Source organism: Rosa rugosa, chromosome 1, assembly GCF_958449725.1.
Source record: "Rosa rugosa chromosome 1, drRosRugo1.1, whole genome shotgun sequence".
NCBI lineage: Eukaryota > Viridiplantae > Streptophyta > Magnoliopsida > Rosales > Rosaceae > Rosa > Rosa rugosa.
The window spans coordinates 45,243,687-45,257,323 of record NC_084820.1 but is presented as its reverse complement, the minus strand read 5'-3'; the positions used below and the strand labels follow the sequence as shown (position 1 = coordinate 45,257,323).

Sequence of the window (13,637 nt, the reverse complement as noted above, 5' to 3'; positions counted from 1 at the left end):
GGTGAGTAGAACATAAACTACCTCTTTGTTCTTCCTTACTATGCATGCTATGTTTATATACATATCACAATAAGCCAAGATCATGGGTTAAAGGAATGGATTTTATGTTTAGTTAGTAGTTTAATGGTTAAACTAATTCCGCACTAATTAAAAGTTTTGAAATCCATCCATTCCTTCAATGTTGTATGGCAAGGTGAACGAAGTTGGTAATAAAGAAAATAAGGAATTTGAGTCTAGTGGAAATTGACAATAAAAAGGTTAAACGAGCATAGTTAAGTAAATTAAACCATGAGCGGATTACGATTACTTAACTTTAAAGCGACCATAACTTGGAATGATTTTAAGAAGGGCTAAATACTGATTACTCACTAGGCCAAAAAAGCTAACAGACAACGGACCAAAATCGTTGTGTGATTTGGACGATCTCCGTTGTGTATCGGAGCGTTGTGTGATGAAAAATGACACAACGGTGCTGCACCGTTGTATGACATAAAAACAGTCAACGTATTTTTGTTATAAGTGTTGTGTCTTCCCTCGACAGATGCTAGGCAGAGCTGCTGCGCAGCCATGCTATGCGTGGCAAGTGCATGCTTCAGACAACAAAACTTGTTTTCAAACTGTTGTTGGTTAAGCTCGTCAGACAACATGCCTTTGAATTTTACTGTTGTATGATTGCTCCTCCCACTTCAGTTTTTAGACTATGACTGTTGTATGATTTAATTTCACACAACTAAATTTTGGTGTGTTATAAGAAGTCTGTTGTGTGAATTGTTGCTTGATTATTATGTAGTAATCCGAATTTTGCATAATTAATACTCCATTGTTATCTAAATAATAGTATCGATTCATATTAGAAAGAAATCTGAATGCAATTCATCAATTCAAGTACTCCAATCCATACATTAAAGCATCAAATGTACCATAAACATAGTATTTCTCAATCATTCATACATTAAAACACAAGAACAACATTGAGAACAATATCACTAAAGGCTGAACAGCTACTCTTCCTTGAACCTCTTCTTCACTTCATCCAAGCTTTCAATATCCTTGTAAGCATAGACAAATTGAAAACAGGTAGAGCATCCTACATGATCACACAAATTGAACAGTAAGTACACCAAAGCAAAAGACTTGGTACCTTAATCGGAGATAATTCATATATGATCAGCCTTTTGGCTAACTAAACTATGACTGCACCAGATACTAGTATATAAACTAAACAGATACTTCTTGACTGAAAAAAAAGATACTCGTATATAAACTAAACAGAGAACAAAAAAGAAAATAACAGAACTACCTGTGAAACCACCCTTTTCTCAAACCCTTGGGAGTGATCACCACATCATCTATTCTGGACATATCACATATGGCAGGACATATCACATATCGAGAATTCCTTTTCATATTGTCCCTGCAGCAGATCTGAATAGTCTCTTAATCTATCTCTCTATCCATTGTCAAAACAAACAACCAAATTAATCCATCAAATTAATCTATTTCGAGAAAGAGATGTATTGAGTAATAGATGAGCCCTGAGAAGGCTCTCTTTAGAGGCATCAATTGGGGCCAAGCTGATACATATGTTGTTCCAAAACATGCCTCTTATGAAGTCTTCATTAATGGTTGGCAAATTCTTTGAACAAATTCTTCCTTGTAACTGCCCTCCAATGCTATCTTCAAAACATATAGGAAGAATACTTTTAGTAAGCTAACTCAAACACTAGCACCTGAGCTTCATCTAATATTACTAAATCAGAAAGCACACGTCTTCATCTAATATTACCAAATCTGAAAGCACATGTTCTAACACTGAATTGAATGATCAAGCCTATATATAGCAGCAATACCCAAAAAGAGAAGCATATTTATAACAAAGACAAACTTATATTGGGGCACATGGGGTACCCCTCCTATATAATCAGTTATATGGAATCGCCTTCAACATCCCCATGGCCAATTTTTACCATGTAATTACATAACTAGCAGAACAATAAGAAGACACTTTTCTAATAAAAGAGGGATACCTTCAGATGAAAACAAAACTAGAACAACAATGGACGTTTAGTATAATTATGATAAACAATTATGACTTAATTAAAGAGAAAGACGTACATGTTGACTGCCAATTTTTTTATGCCTTAATTAAAGTAGTTACATTGCATCAAGTTCCCACAAAAAAATATCACTTAATTAAAGAGAAAGACAAAAAGTTCCAAAACGATACACTAGTTTAAGGAGCAGAGCTAATAATATGCACACCATTGGATATCGCAGAGCCAAAAACTGACCTTTAGGCATTGTCCTTCACAATAGAAACTCTAGTCATTGACCATTCAAGAACATTGCTGTCGCCCTCCTTGATGTCAAGATATCACTGCAAACTTCCATTTGGAATAAATTCATAAACGAGAAAGCACTCTCCACGACCACTTGAGCAACAAAATCCCCTCAATTTCACTAAATTTTCACCCCTCAATGGGGTTAACATGTTCAACCCCTTCAAGAACTCTGCTTCCTTAATCTGGCAGCATGTTTTACCAGTACTATTACTGATAACAAGAGTCGCATACATAGACAAGAACTAGTAGGTAACTAGAAAGAAAAGCAAAAGCTTCAGAGCATTTTTGAAGAATTTATTCTGTGGCTTCACTCATAAAATTCAAAGGCAAGCAAAGCATCGGTATATCACCAATATTGAGTAGAGAATTTGATATGTGACCTGTTAGTTACCTCATTTGCCACATTCGAAAGAGCTTGGTATAGACCTATCCAGATTGGTATTGTGGCCAGAGTTGGTAAACAAGCTGCATTGAAAAAACCAAGTTAGAACATCATAATCTAGCTCAAGGTGACATGCCACGTAAATTAGGTTAAATTCAATAACCAACTCAACATAGTATCGGAAAACATCAAAATCATTAATTTTACCTATTATTACAGACCTAAAAAGTCCTCAAATTCATGTAAGATTTAACTTCTAAGCTACAAAAAGATATAAAAAGGTGAACTACTCAAATCCAACTGTATATAACCTTCAAATCAGTAAAAACACATTTGTATTCTCAACTTTAACCAAAAAGAATATATAAATTTTCAAGTGGCATAGCAAAACGTAAAACTCACATCAAGTTGAAGCACACCAAACTGGCTAATTCAAAGAAAATGCTTGCAGCTAGCATAGAAGTGTCAATAGACACCAACAAAGATGGCATTGAAATCTATGAATTTTGTCACAATCCTATCCCGATCATGGGGAACTTACAGGGCCTGTACAAACCAAAAACAAACAGCAATCTCATTTGCGTTCAACAAACTTAAACTAACCACATGTTCTCCCTAAAGAGTTCTCCTAAACCCCTCCACTGATGAACTTCCAATTAAATGGTATAGCTTATTTAGAATCAAATAGTATAATTACAAGAACCCCCTGACATTGCCGAAAAATAAAAGTACTCTTGTTTTCTTGAAATTACAAGCAGCAGAAACATATCACAGCTTCACTAATCTGCTGACTATTATAGGGAGCCTCAGGATTCGATTTTGAACCAAAAATCAGGTAATGGCAGCAAAGCTAAAGTTCCATTGTTATTTTCCTTGATAAACTCAAATAGACCAACCCAGTTGACAGTAAACTCAAAAATGGTATAGACAAGTGGTTAAGAGAGAAGAAAAGACCTTTTCAAGCTGCTTCATGAGCGAAATCAGGAGGGAATTGGTGGTCTTGGTTCACTTGTTCTGAGGAATCTTCAGCCCTCGCTCCATTGCGTATAATCGACCTAATTTCAACACAAAACAAATACAATTCAATCAAACCCAAGGACAAATTAGGGTTTTAGAGCTCATAATTTGCGAAAGATTGGACAAATATCAACCTGATGGCGCTTCCATCGAAAGGTGGTGAAGGTATCGACCATGCCCTGGAGGTTGTCGAGCTGACACACCAGATCGGGGCCTTCCTCTGCCTCTGAACCTCCTCTATCTCCTTATTCGTATCATCCACTGTAAAAAAAAAAAAAAAAAAAAAAACAACCAAATTAATCCATTTTGAGAAAGAGAGACGTACTGAGTAATCGATGAGCCATGAGGGGGTTCTCTCTAGAGGCATCGACTGGGGGCAAGAGGAACGTGGAGGCCTTCTTCTTTAGCTTCTAGGTAGTCTTGGATTCGAGCGAAGACATTGACCGGGTGCTCCGACGGAGATTCTTTTAGGGTTGACTTGGGTTTGGTGACGGGTAATCTTTCAAGAACTAGAGTCAATGGCTGGGTTGTGGCGTTTTGGTTAGGGTTTGGTGGCTGTGCTTGGGTTTGGTGGAAGAAGGTGTCAGAGCCATTAAGGGGTTAGAGATGGAAGATTTAGGGTTGATTTGCAGATAAAGAAGTGAAATTAGGGACAATCAGGATTGGAGAGGGAGAAATTCCCCAAGCGCGATGTTGAAGTATAGTTGGAATTTCTGGGAGAGAAGAGAATGAAGAGAAGGCGAGAGTGAGACAGGAGGGATGATAAGAAGTTTTGTTGTATTTTGACGAAGTGTCGAAGACGAAAAATGAATATTGGTTGGGGGTGCTTTTTTTCTTTCTTCACGGACGCATATAGATATATTTTTTTATTTTTTTATTTACTACTCATGACACATACAACAGATAAATCAAATTCCGTTGTAGGATTATCTGCATATAAAATTTGATTTCAGAGTCTGAGAGGGAAAACTCCCGCCTATGTACTATCACAATATCAGTTTTGGGCCTTTTGGCGTAGATGCTTATCCTTACTTTTGTCATTTTGGGGCACATCTGAATCTTGCCTCCTACATTTCCCTCACTTGGACAACACAAAGCTAAACACTGTTGTATGACACTTTATCAGTTACACTCATACAACAGAAACAAGTAAACTGTTGTACTATGTAGTAAAAATCAGTGCATGTGAGGTAGAATTTGGAGCTGAATTTGAGTGAAGGTAGGAGGGAAATCTGCCGCTCTTTTTTTTTATCATTCACACAACAAAATATTCTTATCAGTGTTGTGCAATCACCTTCTACATAAAACCTTCAAAATTTTTATGGCCTTATACAACGTAAGGTTCTTAATCGTGTTGTATGATTGACTTTTCATCATCACACAACATTTTTTTTTCTTTCGTTGTGTAAAAACTGTTGTATGTTGAGGTTATTGGCCTAGTGACTACCCTGTAGTTTGGGTCCAAAATCAATTCAGTTCCTGAACTTCTAATTTCATCAAGAACACCCCTACACTTTTAATTTTGATCTAATCGGTCCAATTTATTAAACTTCCGACAATTGAGTCATTTAACTTGTTGACATGGCTCATATATGGCTTATGTTTTATGATGTGGTGTTGAGGTGGCATGCATAGTCAATTTAGAGTGAGATCCACTATTAGAAATCTATCAAATAAATAGTTTTTCAACAAATAATCCAACTATAACTTGAACCCATAACAAAATATTAACGAATTTGACCTATTAATTAGATCAAAATTAAAAGTGCAGGGGTGTTTTTGATGAAATTAGAAGTCCAGGGACTAAATTGATTTTGAACCTAAACCACAGGGTAATAACCAGTATTTAGCCCTTTTAAGAATCATAATCATTCAGGAATGGTAATTACTATTTATTTGCTTAAGGTTTAAAGACTAAGTAAAAATGTCAACTTGGTTGACCCGAATTACATTAAGGAAAGAAGTATGATCACCATATCCCGAAAGAGCTTACTACGTTAAGTGAATTGTTTGGGAATGGAAATTGTGATTTGTTTTTCTAAAGTAAAAAGGTTAAAGAAATGAAGTCAAAGTGCTAAGTATAATCACCATATCCCAAATGGTTCAAATGCAATATCATTCGGATTATTTGGGAATGGATAGTAGATTTTTATGTTAAAGGATAATTCGATGGACTTTAAGGAAATTAAGTGAATGCCTTAGGTGCTCGATTGATTAAGTTAATGACATCAAGTTACTTATTGGTTTAATTTTATTATAAAGGACTCGAGCGTGTGCACATGAAATTGGAAGAAGTATCGAAAGTCGGAAACGAGGCTAAGTTTGGGCGAGCACTCCAATTCCAGGTAGGGTGAGCTGTCCCTTCCTTGTTAGAGCCTTTTCGATATATGTGGAATGCTATACTAAGATAGTATGTTGCCTGCAAGTGCGTTTTTTGTTGTTCATTAGTCGATGCCTCGTGATATCTGTGTTTTCATAATTGATAATTGCTGATTGCGAAAACCGAGGCTAGACTTGCATGTTGAGATATTGTACCCATTGTATGTTTGTACTTGTGACCTGAAAGTGAATGGGACCTAAACGCGTTGATTCCTAGGGATCCCACGGTGTCGATAACCGTGAACCTCCGGAGGGGGCTGTGCTCCTATGTTTGTCGAGGAAGGGTGAGTACCGACAGTGAACCAGTCATAGGAGACTCAGGGCCAGGAAATGGACACTTTCGCTACTTGTAGTCACAAGGACTACAGAGTAGTTGGCCGGTTCTCGAAGGATGACGAATCGGGTCGGTCACCGATTTGTTTTAGTTTAGCCGGCAGGTAAGTATCTCGAAGCTCCAAGTTGTGTGAAGCATGCTGCATATGTTTTATAAAAGAGAACAAATGTTTGTGGTTGCCTCTTTTTAAAGTATTTTCGATAAACGTGCACAATATTATGTAGTAAATATTTTCAAGTATATTATTTTTCAAACCTAGCATGGTTGGGTCGGCCCCTACTGGGCAAGCAAGGACGAAAGCTCACCCCTACGACAGTTTGCAGGTTCTAGTATGCGGTCAGGGAGCGTACAGAGGAGGCACATAGCCCGGCTTGGCGCATTTCTCTTTGACTTTATTAAAAGAGGGTTTTAGTCCCTTACCGGATTTTGAAGTAACTTATTTATTTACTTTCTTACTAAGTTATTTGTTTATTTGTTTCCTACTCACTCATCTACAAAACTTCGAGAGGTCCGCAACCCTGGGGCGCGTCTCTCATACTGGATGTTACTAAAGTGATTTGTTTTCCAAATTGGGCTCCGATTGTAAGCGCAAATCCTTTAGCCCACTTTAAACTCCGCTTTTGAAAATCTGCTGTTCGGTTGCTAGAATGATTCGTCCAAGAAAATGTTTTGTAAACCAACAATTTAAACCCAAAAGGCCTTGCGATTTTGGGTTGATGAGTTATCGGGATGTCATTCGTGACATGTCGGTTTCTCATTGGCTCGGAGTCGCGGCACTGTAGGACCCCTCTCTCGGGTCACCACAGATGGTACTTGAACTAAAACACTGTTTCCCCATATGGTACTTCCACCCATTCTGCCGTTAAATTTGCTTACGTGGTGCCAACGTGGACATAAAAGTGCCAAATAAGCTCTGGGCAAATAGTAAAAAAAAAAAAAATCCTCATATGGTACCTGGACTATCGTCTATTGCATTTTTTGGTACCTTGACTTTTAAAACTACCCTGATGGTACCTAAACTAAAGCACCGTTTCCCCATATGGTACTTCCAACGTGGACATAAAAGCACCGTTAAGTTTGCTTACGTGGTGCCAACGTGGATAGGGGTCATCATGGGCCAGGCCGGATCTAGTCAAAGTCAACAAAATTTAGGGTCGGGGCTTAAATATGCTAACCCTTACCCAGCCTTCCGAATAGGGCCAAATAGAGCCGAAATGGGCTGAAAAAGGCCTTATTTTGTTTAACAAAAAGAAATACTTTATCATTTTTTATTTCCTCAAAATGTGGCTCAATAATTATATAGGTAATACAAGACTCATTATTTTTGTTGATCATATTTAATACACACACACACACACACTCACATACATATATATTGGAATTAACTTATAACATTTATAAATATTAGTTAAGGTGGTTATATTCAATTAACTATGTCTCTAAATCTCCCAAAATTAATTGTTATTTAACAATGGAAGCAAAAATTAAATTAAATAAAGCTTAGGAAATCAATTACAAAGAAGATATAAGTTGTATGTTATAGAAAAAAGAGAAACATATAGAAAAATAGGAAATTATTAGGGCTTAATTGGGCGGGCTTAAAAGGCCGGGTCGGGCTTGGCCTTAACGGGCTCAAACGGGCCGGGTCGGACTTCATTTGCATGGCCCATACCCTACCCTATTTGAGAAAGGGTCGGGCCGGCCCGCCTTAATGCAAAGGCCGGGTAAGGCTTCGGCCCTACTGGCCGGACGGGTTTAGGGCCAAAGGGTCAAATGATGACCCCTAAACGTGGAAATAAAAGTGCCAAATAAGCTCTAGGCAAATAGTAAAAATTGTGTGTGTGCTTGGTGACTTGGCTTGTTGGACTAGTTGTTATGACTAATTTGCCCCTATAAGTATGGGCCACATAGGCAAACTTAACGGCAGAATGGATGGAAGTACCTCATGGGGAAATGGTGCGTTAGTTCAGGTACCATCAGGGTAGTTTTAAAAGTTTAGGTACCAAAAAATGCAATACAGAATAGTCCAGGTACTATATGAGGATTTTTTTATTTTTTTTATTAACTATTTGCCCAGAGCTTATTTGGCACTTTCATGTCCACATAAGAGCAAGTGCAGCGGTGTGGTTTTGCCCAGCTGCCATGTCATTTTGATGATGTGTTGACCGGCTAGAATGAAAAAATTGCTTCCACCGGGCAAAGCTTGACCAGCCAAGCTTTGGCTTTGCATGACCCAGGCCAAAAAAAAGGGCAAGCCCGTGACTATTTTCCTACCCAGTCAAGTTTGCTGCCAGCTCGGCCCGAGCTCCCCACATGGCTGACGTCAGCCACTGACGCCCAGAGAGAGACGCGAAGGTGGAACACACGCAAGACGCAGGTGAAGCCGCAACGCTTGTGCGGCAGTTTTTTGTCGCGTAGCGACAGAGAAGGGGTCGAGGCTTGGACACGTGCACAGGAGCTGTTGGCTGAACAGAATTTTTGAATCCAACGGTCCTTTAATCTGGGTCGTTGGTTTCAATTAAGAAGAGGATCCAACGGCAAACAATTAATATGTATTTATGGGGTTTTAACGGTAAGAAAAAAAATTGTAAAAATTTCTCTATAAATACCTACAATTTTTTCTAACATCTCACACCGAAAAAAATTGTTTTCAATGAACAACCGAATAGTTAAAAAATAAAATAATGAACAGTATTGACTGGTCAAGAAACTGAACGAGTGGAAATCCATGTCCAGTGGCAGTGAATAGTTTCTTGACTGGTCGACCCCTCGACTTTTCGACCTTGACATTTCTTGACTACGGGTGAACTTGCTCTAAGCAAACTTAACGGCAGAATGGATGGAAGTACCATATGGGGAAACGGTGTTTTAATTCAGGTACCATCAGAGTAGTTTTAAAAGTTAAGGTACCATAAAATACAATAGACAATAGTCCAGATACCATATGAAGATTTTTCTCTTATTACTTCTATTAACTTTGCGTTAAATTTGCTTATGTGGTACGTATGTAAACTTTTTTTTTTTTTTTTTACAAAAATAGGAAAAATAGTCATTTCACTAAATTCGAAAACAAGATAAAATAAATCTGTTAACAACATTAAAAAATCAAAAATATGAAAGATTATTAAAATTAGGGGAGTGAAATTTGCACTCCCCTTTTTGTAAACCACACTTCCATTTTCATTTTAATATTTTTCTTTCCACAATTACCCTTCTGACTACTCTCCATCTAGTTCTTTTCTTCTTTTCAACAACCTGGAGAAAAATGTGTTTTCTATAGTGGATCCAATTCTAGTTTTGATCACCAACTAATCTGTCAGCAGCAGCTGCTAACAAATTTCACATCCATCATCTTTAGCATCACCATTGATTGGCAGCCATCTTTGAGTGCTCTTGTCTCTGTGATTACGGGTAATTAACCACAAATTTGCTAAGATCATGTCAGATTCTTAGTCAAAGCCTCCACCAACCAGCCCATTGCATCTGGTTCTCTCCTCCTCTTTCTCTTTAGTTATCGCATGTATGTCCACTTGTAGGAAACATGCAGCCACAATAACAAATCTTTTATATTATGCAGCCAATCTCATATAGAATTACTAGAAGTATTGTACTGACAAAACCAGATGCAATTGAGATAAGGATTTACCCAGTATTTTTTTTAGTCCCAACTCTCAAATTTAACCTCATATACTACTTTGTGAGCTTTCTCTTCTTATACTTCTTTGTTCAGACACCTAACCCTTGTTATAGGTTCCTCCTCTCCAAACCCTCCCAACCCAACCTATTGACTTGGCCATTGGCTATGTACAGAGAAGTTGGATGCAGAGAGTTTGAATTAGAAAGCTTTCTATTGGGAATTGATATTTGATTTCAAGTGGGTTTAGTTCTGGAAACTGGCTTTAATTGCCTAGCATACATGGAGTGAGCACTGGTTAGTAAGAATTGAATTCTTGACAGGTTTAGTCTTAGAAGATGGAGAGACAAATTTTGCACTCACATAAGACCTAATGAAGATTAAAGGGGAAAGGGTTCAGCAGAAATGAGAAAGCCGAGAGCATACACATGAGGAAGATGATAGAGAAAGTGAGGGGTAAATTGGGAATTTCCGTTAAATGAGGAGTGTGGTTTACAAAAAGGGGAGTACAAATTTGCACTCCCCTAAAATTAAAGATAAAACCCTGAACCCTCAAACCCCGTGACTTGGCCGTAAGTAAATTAAGCCAATCAAAAACGTGACTTGGCATTTAAACTCGGCAGAAATATCACTTTGGTCATCGAACTATGGCTCGCTCGACACTTTGGTCATCCAACTTTTAAAAACTTCATTTTGGTCATCAAACTATATCATCGCATATCATTTTGGTCATTCTGTCTGTTTTCTCTGTTAACTCCAAAGGTATTTTGGAGATTTAAAGGTTTACTCGCCATTTTTATAACTTAATCCAACTTCTCCCGCCTAAACATAAAACTTCATCCAATTTTGCCAACTTTTCCCTCCTTTTATAATTCCTCGATTTATTAAATCAATATTTTTCTTCCTCTTATATTCCCTCATTTTGAATCATTCTCTGACTCGATTATTTTTCTCTGTTGTATGCTTTGATTACTGATGATGAATGCATGAATAAAAGGAGGGAAAAGTTGGTAAAATTGGATGAAGTTTTATGTTTAGGCGGAGAAAATTAGATTAAGTTATAAAAATGGCGGGTAAAACATTTCATCTCCAAAATACCCCTGGAGTTAACAGAGAAAACGGAGAAAACTGACGGAATGACCAAAGTGATATACGGTGATATAGTTCGATGATCAAAATGAAGTTTTTAAAAGTTGGATGACCAAAGTGTCGAGAGACCCATAGTTCGATGACCAAAGTGATATTTCTCCCTTTTAAACTCCCAGAATGCTTGGACGCCGTGAGAGGAGGCAGTTGGCGTCAACAGTTAACAGGATAGAATATGGCGGCGGCAACTGCACCAGCTACTGGAGCCCCCAAGTTCCTCCTCCGGTGCAGGCAGTCCTCCTCTTCCGGGCCTGCAAACAACTGCATGGCCTCTTCAAAAGCTGCCATCCACATCCCAGATTGCTTCTCTTCCACAAGGGCCAAAGGGTCTTCTCCCATCCGAGCTCTTGACCCTCGCAGACGACAAGAAGAAGAAGCAGAAGAGAATTCAAGCATAGTTAACAACACCACCGGTTTCCACTCTCAGGTTAGTTTCTCTTTTTGGGCTTTTTGTTTTTCTCCCTCTCGCATTGCTATGCTTGGCTTTGATTGGATTAGATTATATGTCAGTCGGAATAGTTTGGATTAGGAATTCAAAATGGTATGCATGGATTAGTGGCAACACAGAAAGTAATGCATACGATAATTTTGACTATGGATATAAGAGTTGTGCACGAGAGTCGTATATAATACATGATTGAGAGAGTCACAAAAAGTTTGGAAGAATTGCAGTGATTCTAGAATCTTGGATCTGCAGGGGAATTTTGGTCAAAGAGAGTTTTTTTTTTTTAAGGTTAATCAAGTAGCTTAGCTGGGCAGCTGTGTTGTCGATTAATAGTTTCTTCATCTGTGTGAAGCTGATTAGTGATCACTGTAGATAGGATGCACCAAATCACTAGAAACACAGGGAGATGCTGTTGTTTTCATAGTCACTTATAAGAGCAACGCAAGCCAGTCCTTTCTGAATAACATTTACAGAGGTGGAAACCCTTTCCTAGCAACTTATGATAGCAATGCAAGTCGTTGTGATGGGTAAACCCTTTTAAAAGCAGCTATTCAGGACCGTCCTTCCCTTTCTGGCGGGTTGTGGGTGAGGAGGGATTCAAACTCACATATTGATGTGCAAACGAACTAAAATAAATGATGAAATTATGATTTTTACCTGATAAGCATTCCAAGTGCAGTAAACTGAATGGTAATTCCCCTCTCTCTCTCTCTCTCTCTCCAAATCCATGGAGTCCATTTTGGCGCCGACGCCGTCTCGGCCTCTGACCTTTCTTCCCTTTCAGTCATACAGGTTTGCAAAGAATTAAATTTTGTTAAAGTTTTCTTTGGTACTTCGCTCAATTAGAAAAGGATAAAATATAAAATAAAATGTAGTTTCAGTTTCTGCATTACAGGTCTGTGTCTTCTATAAATTTATACTCAGTTAAACGGCATGATGGTTTTGTTAGCATTATGAATATGAATTGTTGGTCCTTATAACAGTCTAGTTTTCATCTGAAGATCTCCCCCTTTTTTGACTCGTAACAAGAAGCAGTTATGCGCTTGTAGCCTTCCAAATCTTCTGAAAGTTTTCCACTCCATCCACGTCAATATTTCTCATTCTATACAATAAATGATTAGAGTGCTATTACCAGCTTGACTTGTTTATCAAAGTAGTAATACGTTATTGATTTCTTTACATGGTTTATGATTTCAAATGCATTGATTTAAGCATTGGAGTCATGTCTGCAATAACTGGGCTGGATGCATGAGTTCATTTAATTAAAAAGGCAATCTGTCTTTTGATATTTGATAATGCAATGGTTCTTCAAACACACCCATGATCTGATAATATTTTAAATGATTTGTTTGGTGTAAACTGAAGGATTTGGAATATCTGGGGAAGGTGCTAGCTGGTTCCATTGTGGGTGGAGCTGTAATAAAGTATGGCAGCATAGTTTTTCCTGAGATGACCAGACCCAACATCATACTGGCTCTTGTTATGATATTCACTCCTGTCATTCTAGCTACTTTACTTCTGATCAAGCAAAGTCGTGCAAATGGATGAAGCTATGTACGTGGTCCTTAAGATTTCTTCTTCTTCTCTTTGTAAATAAGAAAGAAATGATCCTTTTGAAAAATTTACAAGATTGAAGAGAATGTATAAGCAAACAGAGTTCTCTGAAATAGTTGCCAATGGTTGTAGAATAACTGAGATGTGCTATGAGATGAAGTAGGTGACTAGAGAATGTATTGTTTCTCATTCGTCTGGCCTTCATTATTATTTTGGGTTTCATCCTCATTTTTTCTGCTACAAAATTTTTTATTCATGTCTTGTGCAATGTAATGTGTTGTTCATAACTTCATACTACATAATGGATCTGGCTTCGCTAAAGTTATTTTTGGTAAAGTTTTGTGAAGTTCGTAAAATCTCAATCACAAGTGTAATCTAATGGTTTAAGGGTGAGCCATTTCATT

General features: G+C 37.8%; 1 protein-coding gene and 1 long non-coding RNA gene across 4 annotated transcripts; one reads left to right on the top strand and one right to left on the bottom strand.

Moving 5' to 3' along the window:
• Positions 1–876: 876 nt before the first annotated feature.
• Positions 877–4,561, bottom strand: LOC133738556 (uncharacterized). Of its 3 annotated transcripts, none has more exons than XR_009860165.1 (6): positions 3,876–4,561; positions 3,679–3,779; positions 2,734–2,807; positions 2,292–2,595; positions 1,301–1,677; positions 877–1,087 (listed from the first exon to the last, which is right to left on the bottom strand). It is a non-coding gene; the product is annotated as an uncharacterized LOC133738556 (long non-coding RNA). The 3 variants fall into 3 exon arrangements; XR_009860170.1 differs by having other exon boundaries at positions 2,292–2,524; XR_009860161.1 differs by having other exon boundaries at positions 2,292–2,807.
• A 6,789-nt stretch (positions 4,562–11,350) lies between these two features.
• Positions 11,351–13,443, top strand: LOC133725067 (uncharacterized). Its single transcript, XM_062152106.1, has 2 exons — positions 11,351–11,661; positions 13,045–13,443. Exons 1-2 carry the CDS (start codon positions 11,410–11,412, stop codon positions 13,225–13,227), a joined length of 435 nt encoding a protein of 144 aa, XP_062008090.1. The 5' UTR covers positions 11,351–11,409; the 3' UTR covers positions 13,228–13,443.
• The last annotated feature ends 194 nt before the right edge of the window (positions 13,444–13,637 follow it).

Coding starts and splice junctions, on each gene's coding strand:
- LOC133725067 (XM_062152106.1), top strand. CDS start 11,410: ATGGCGGCGGCAACTGCACCAGCTACTGGAGCCCCCAAGTTCCTCCTC. Junction 11,662..13,044: donor CCACCGGTTTCCACTCTCAG/GTTAGTTTCTCT, acceptor TGTAAACTGAAG/GATTTGGAATATCTGGGGAA.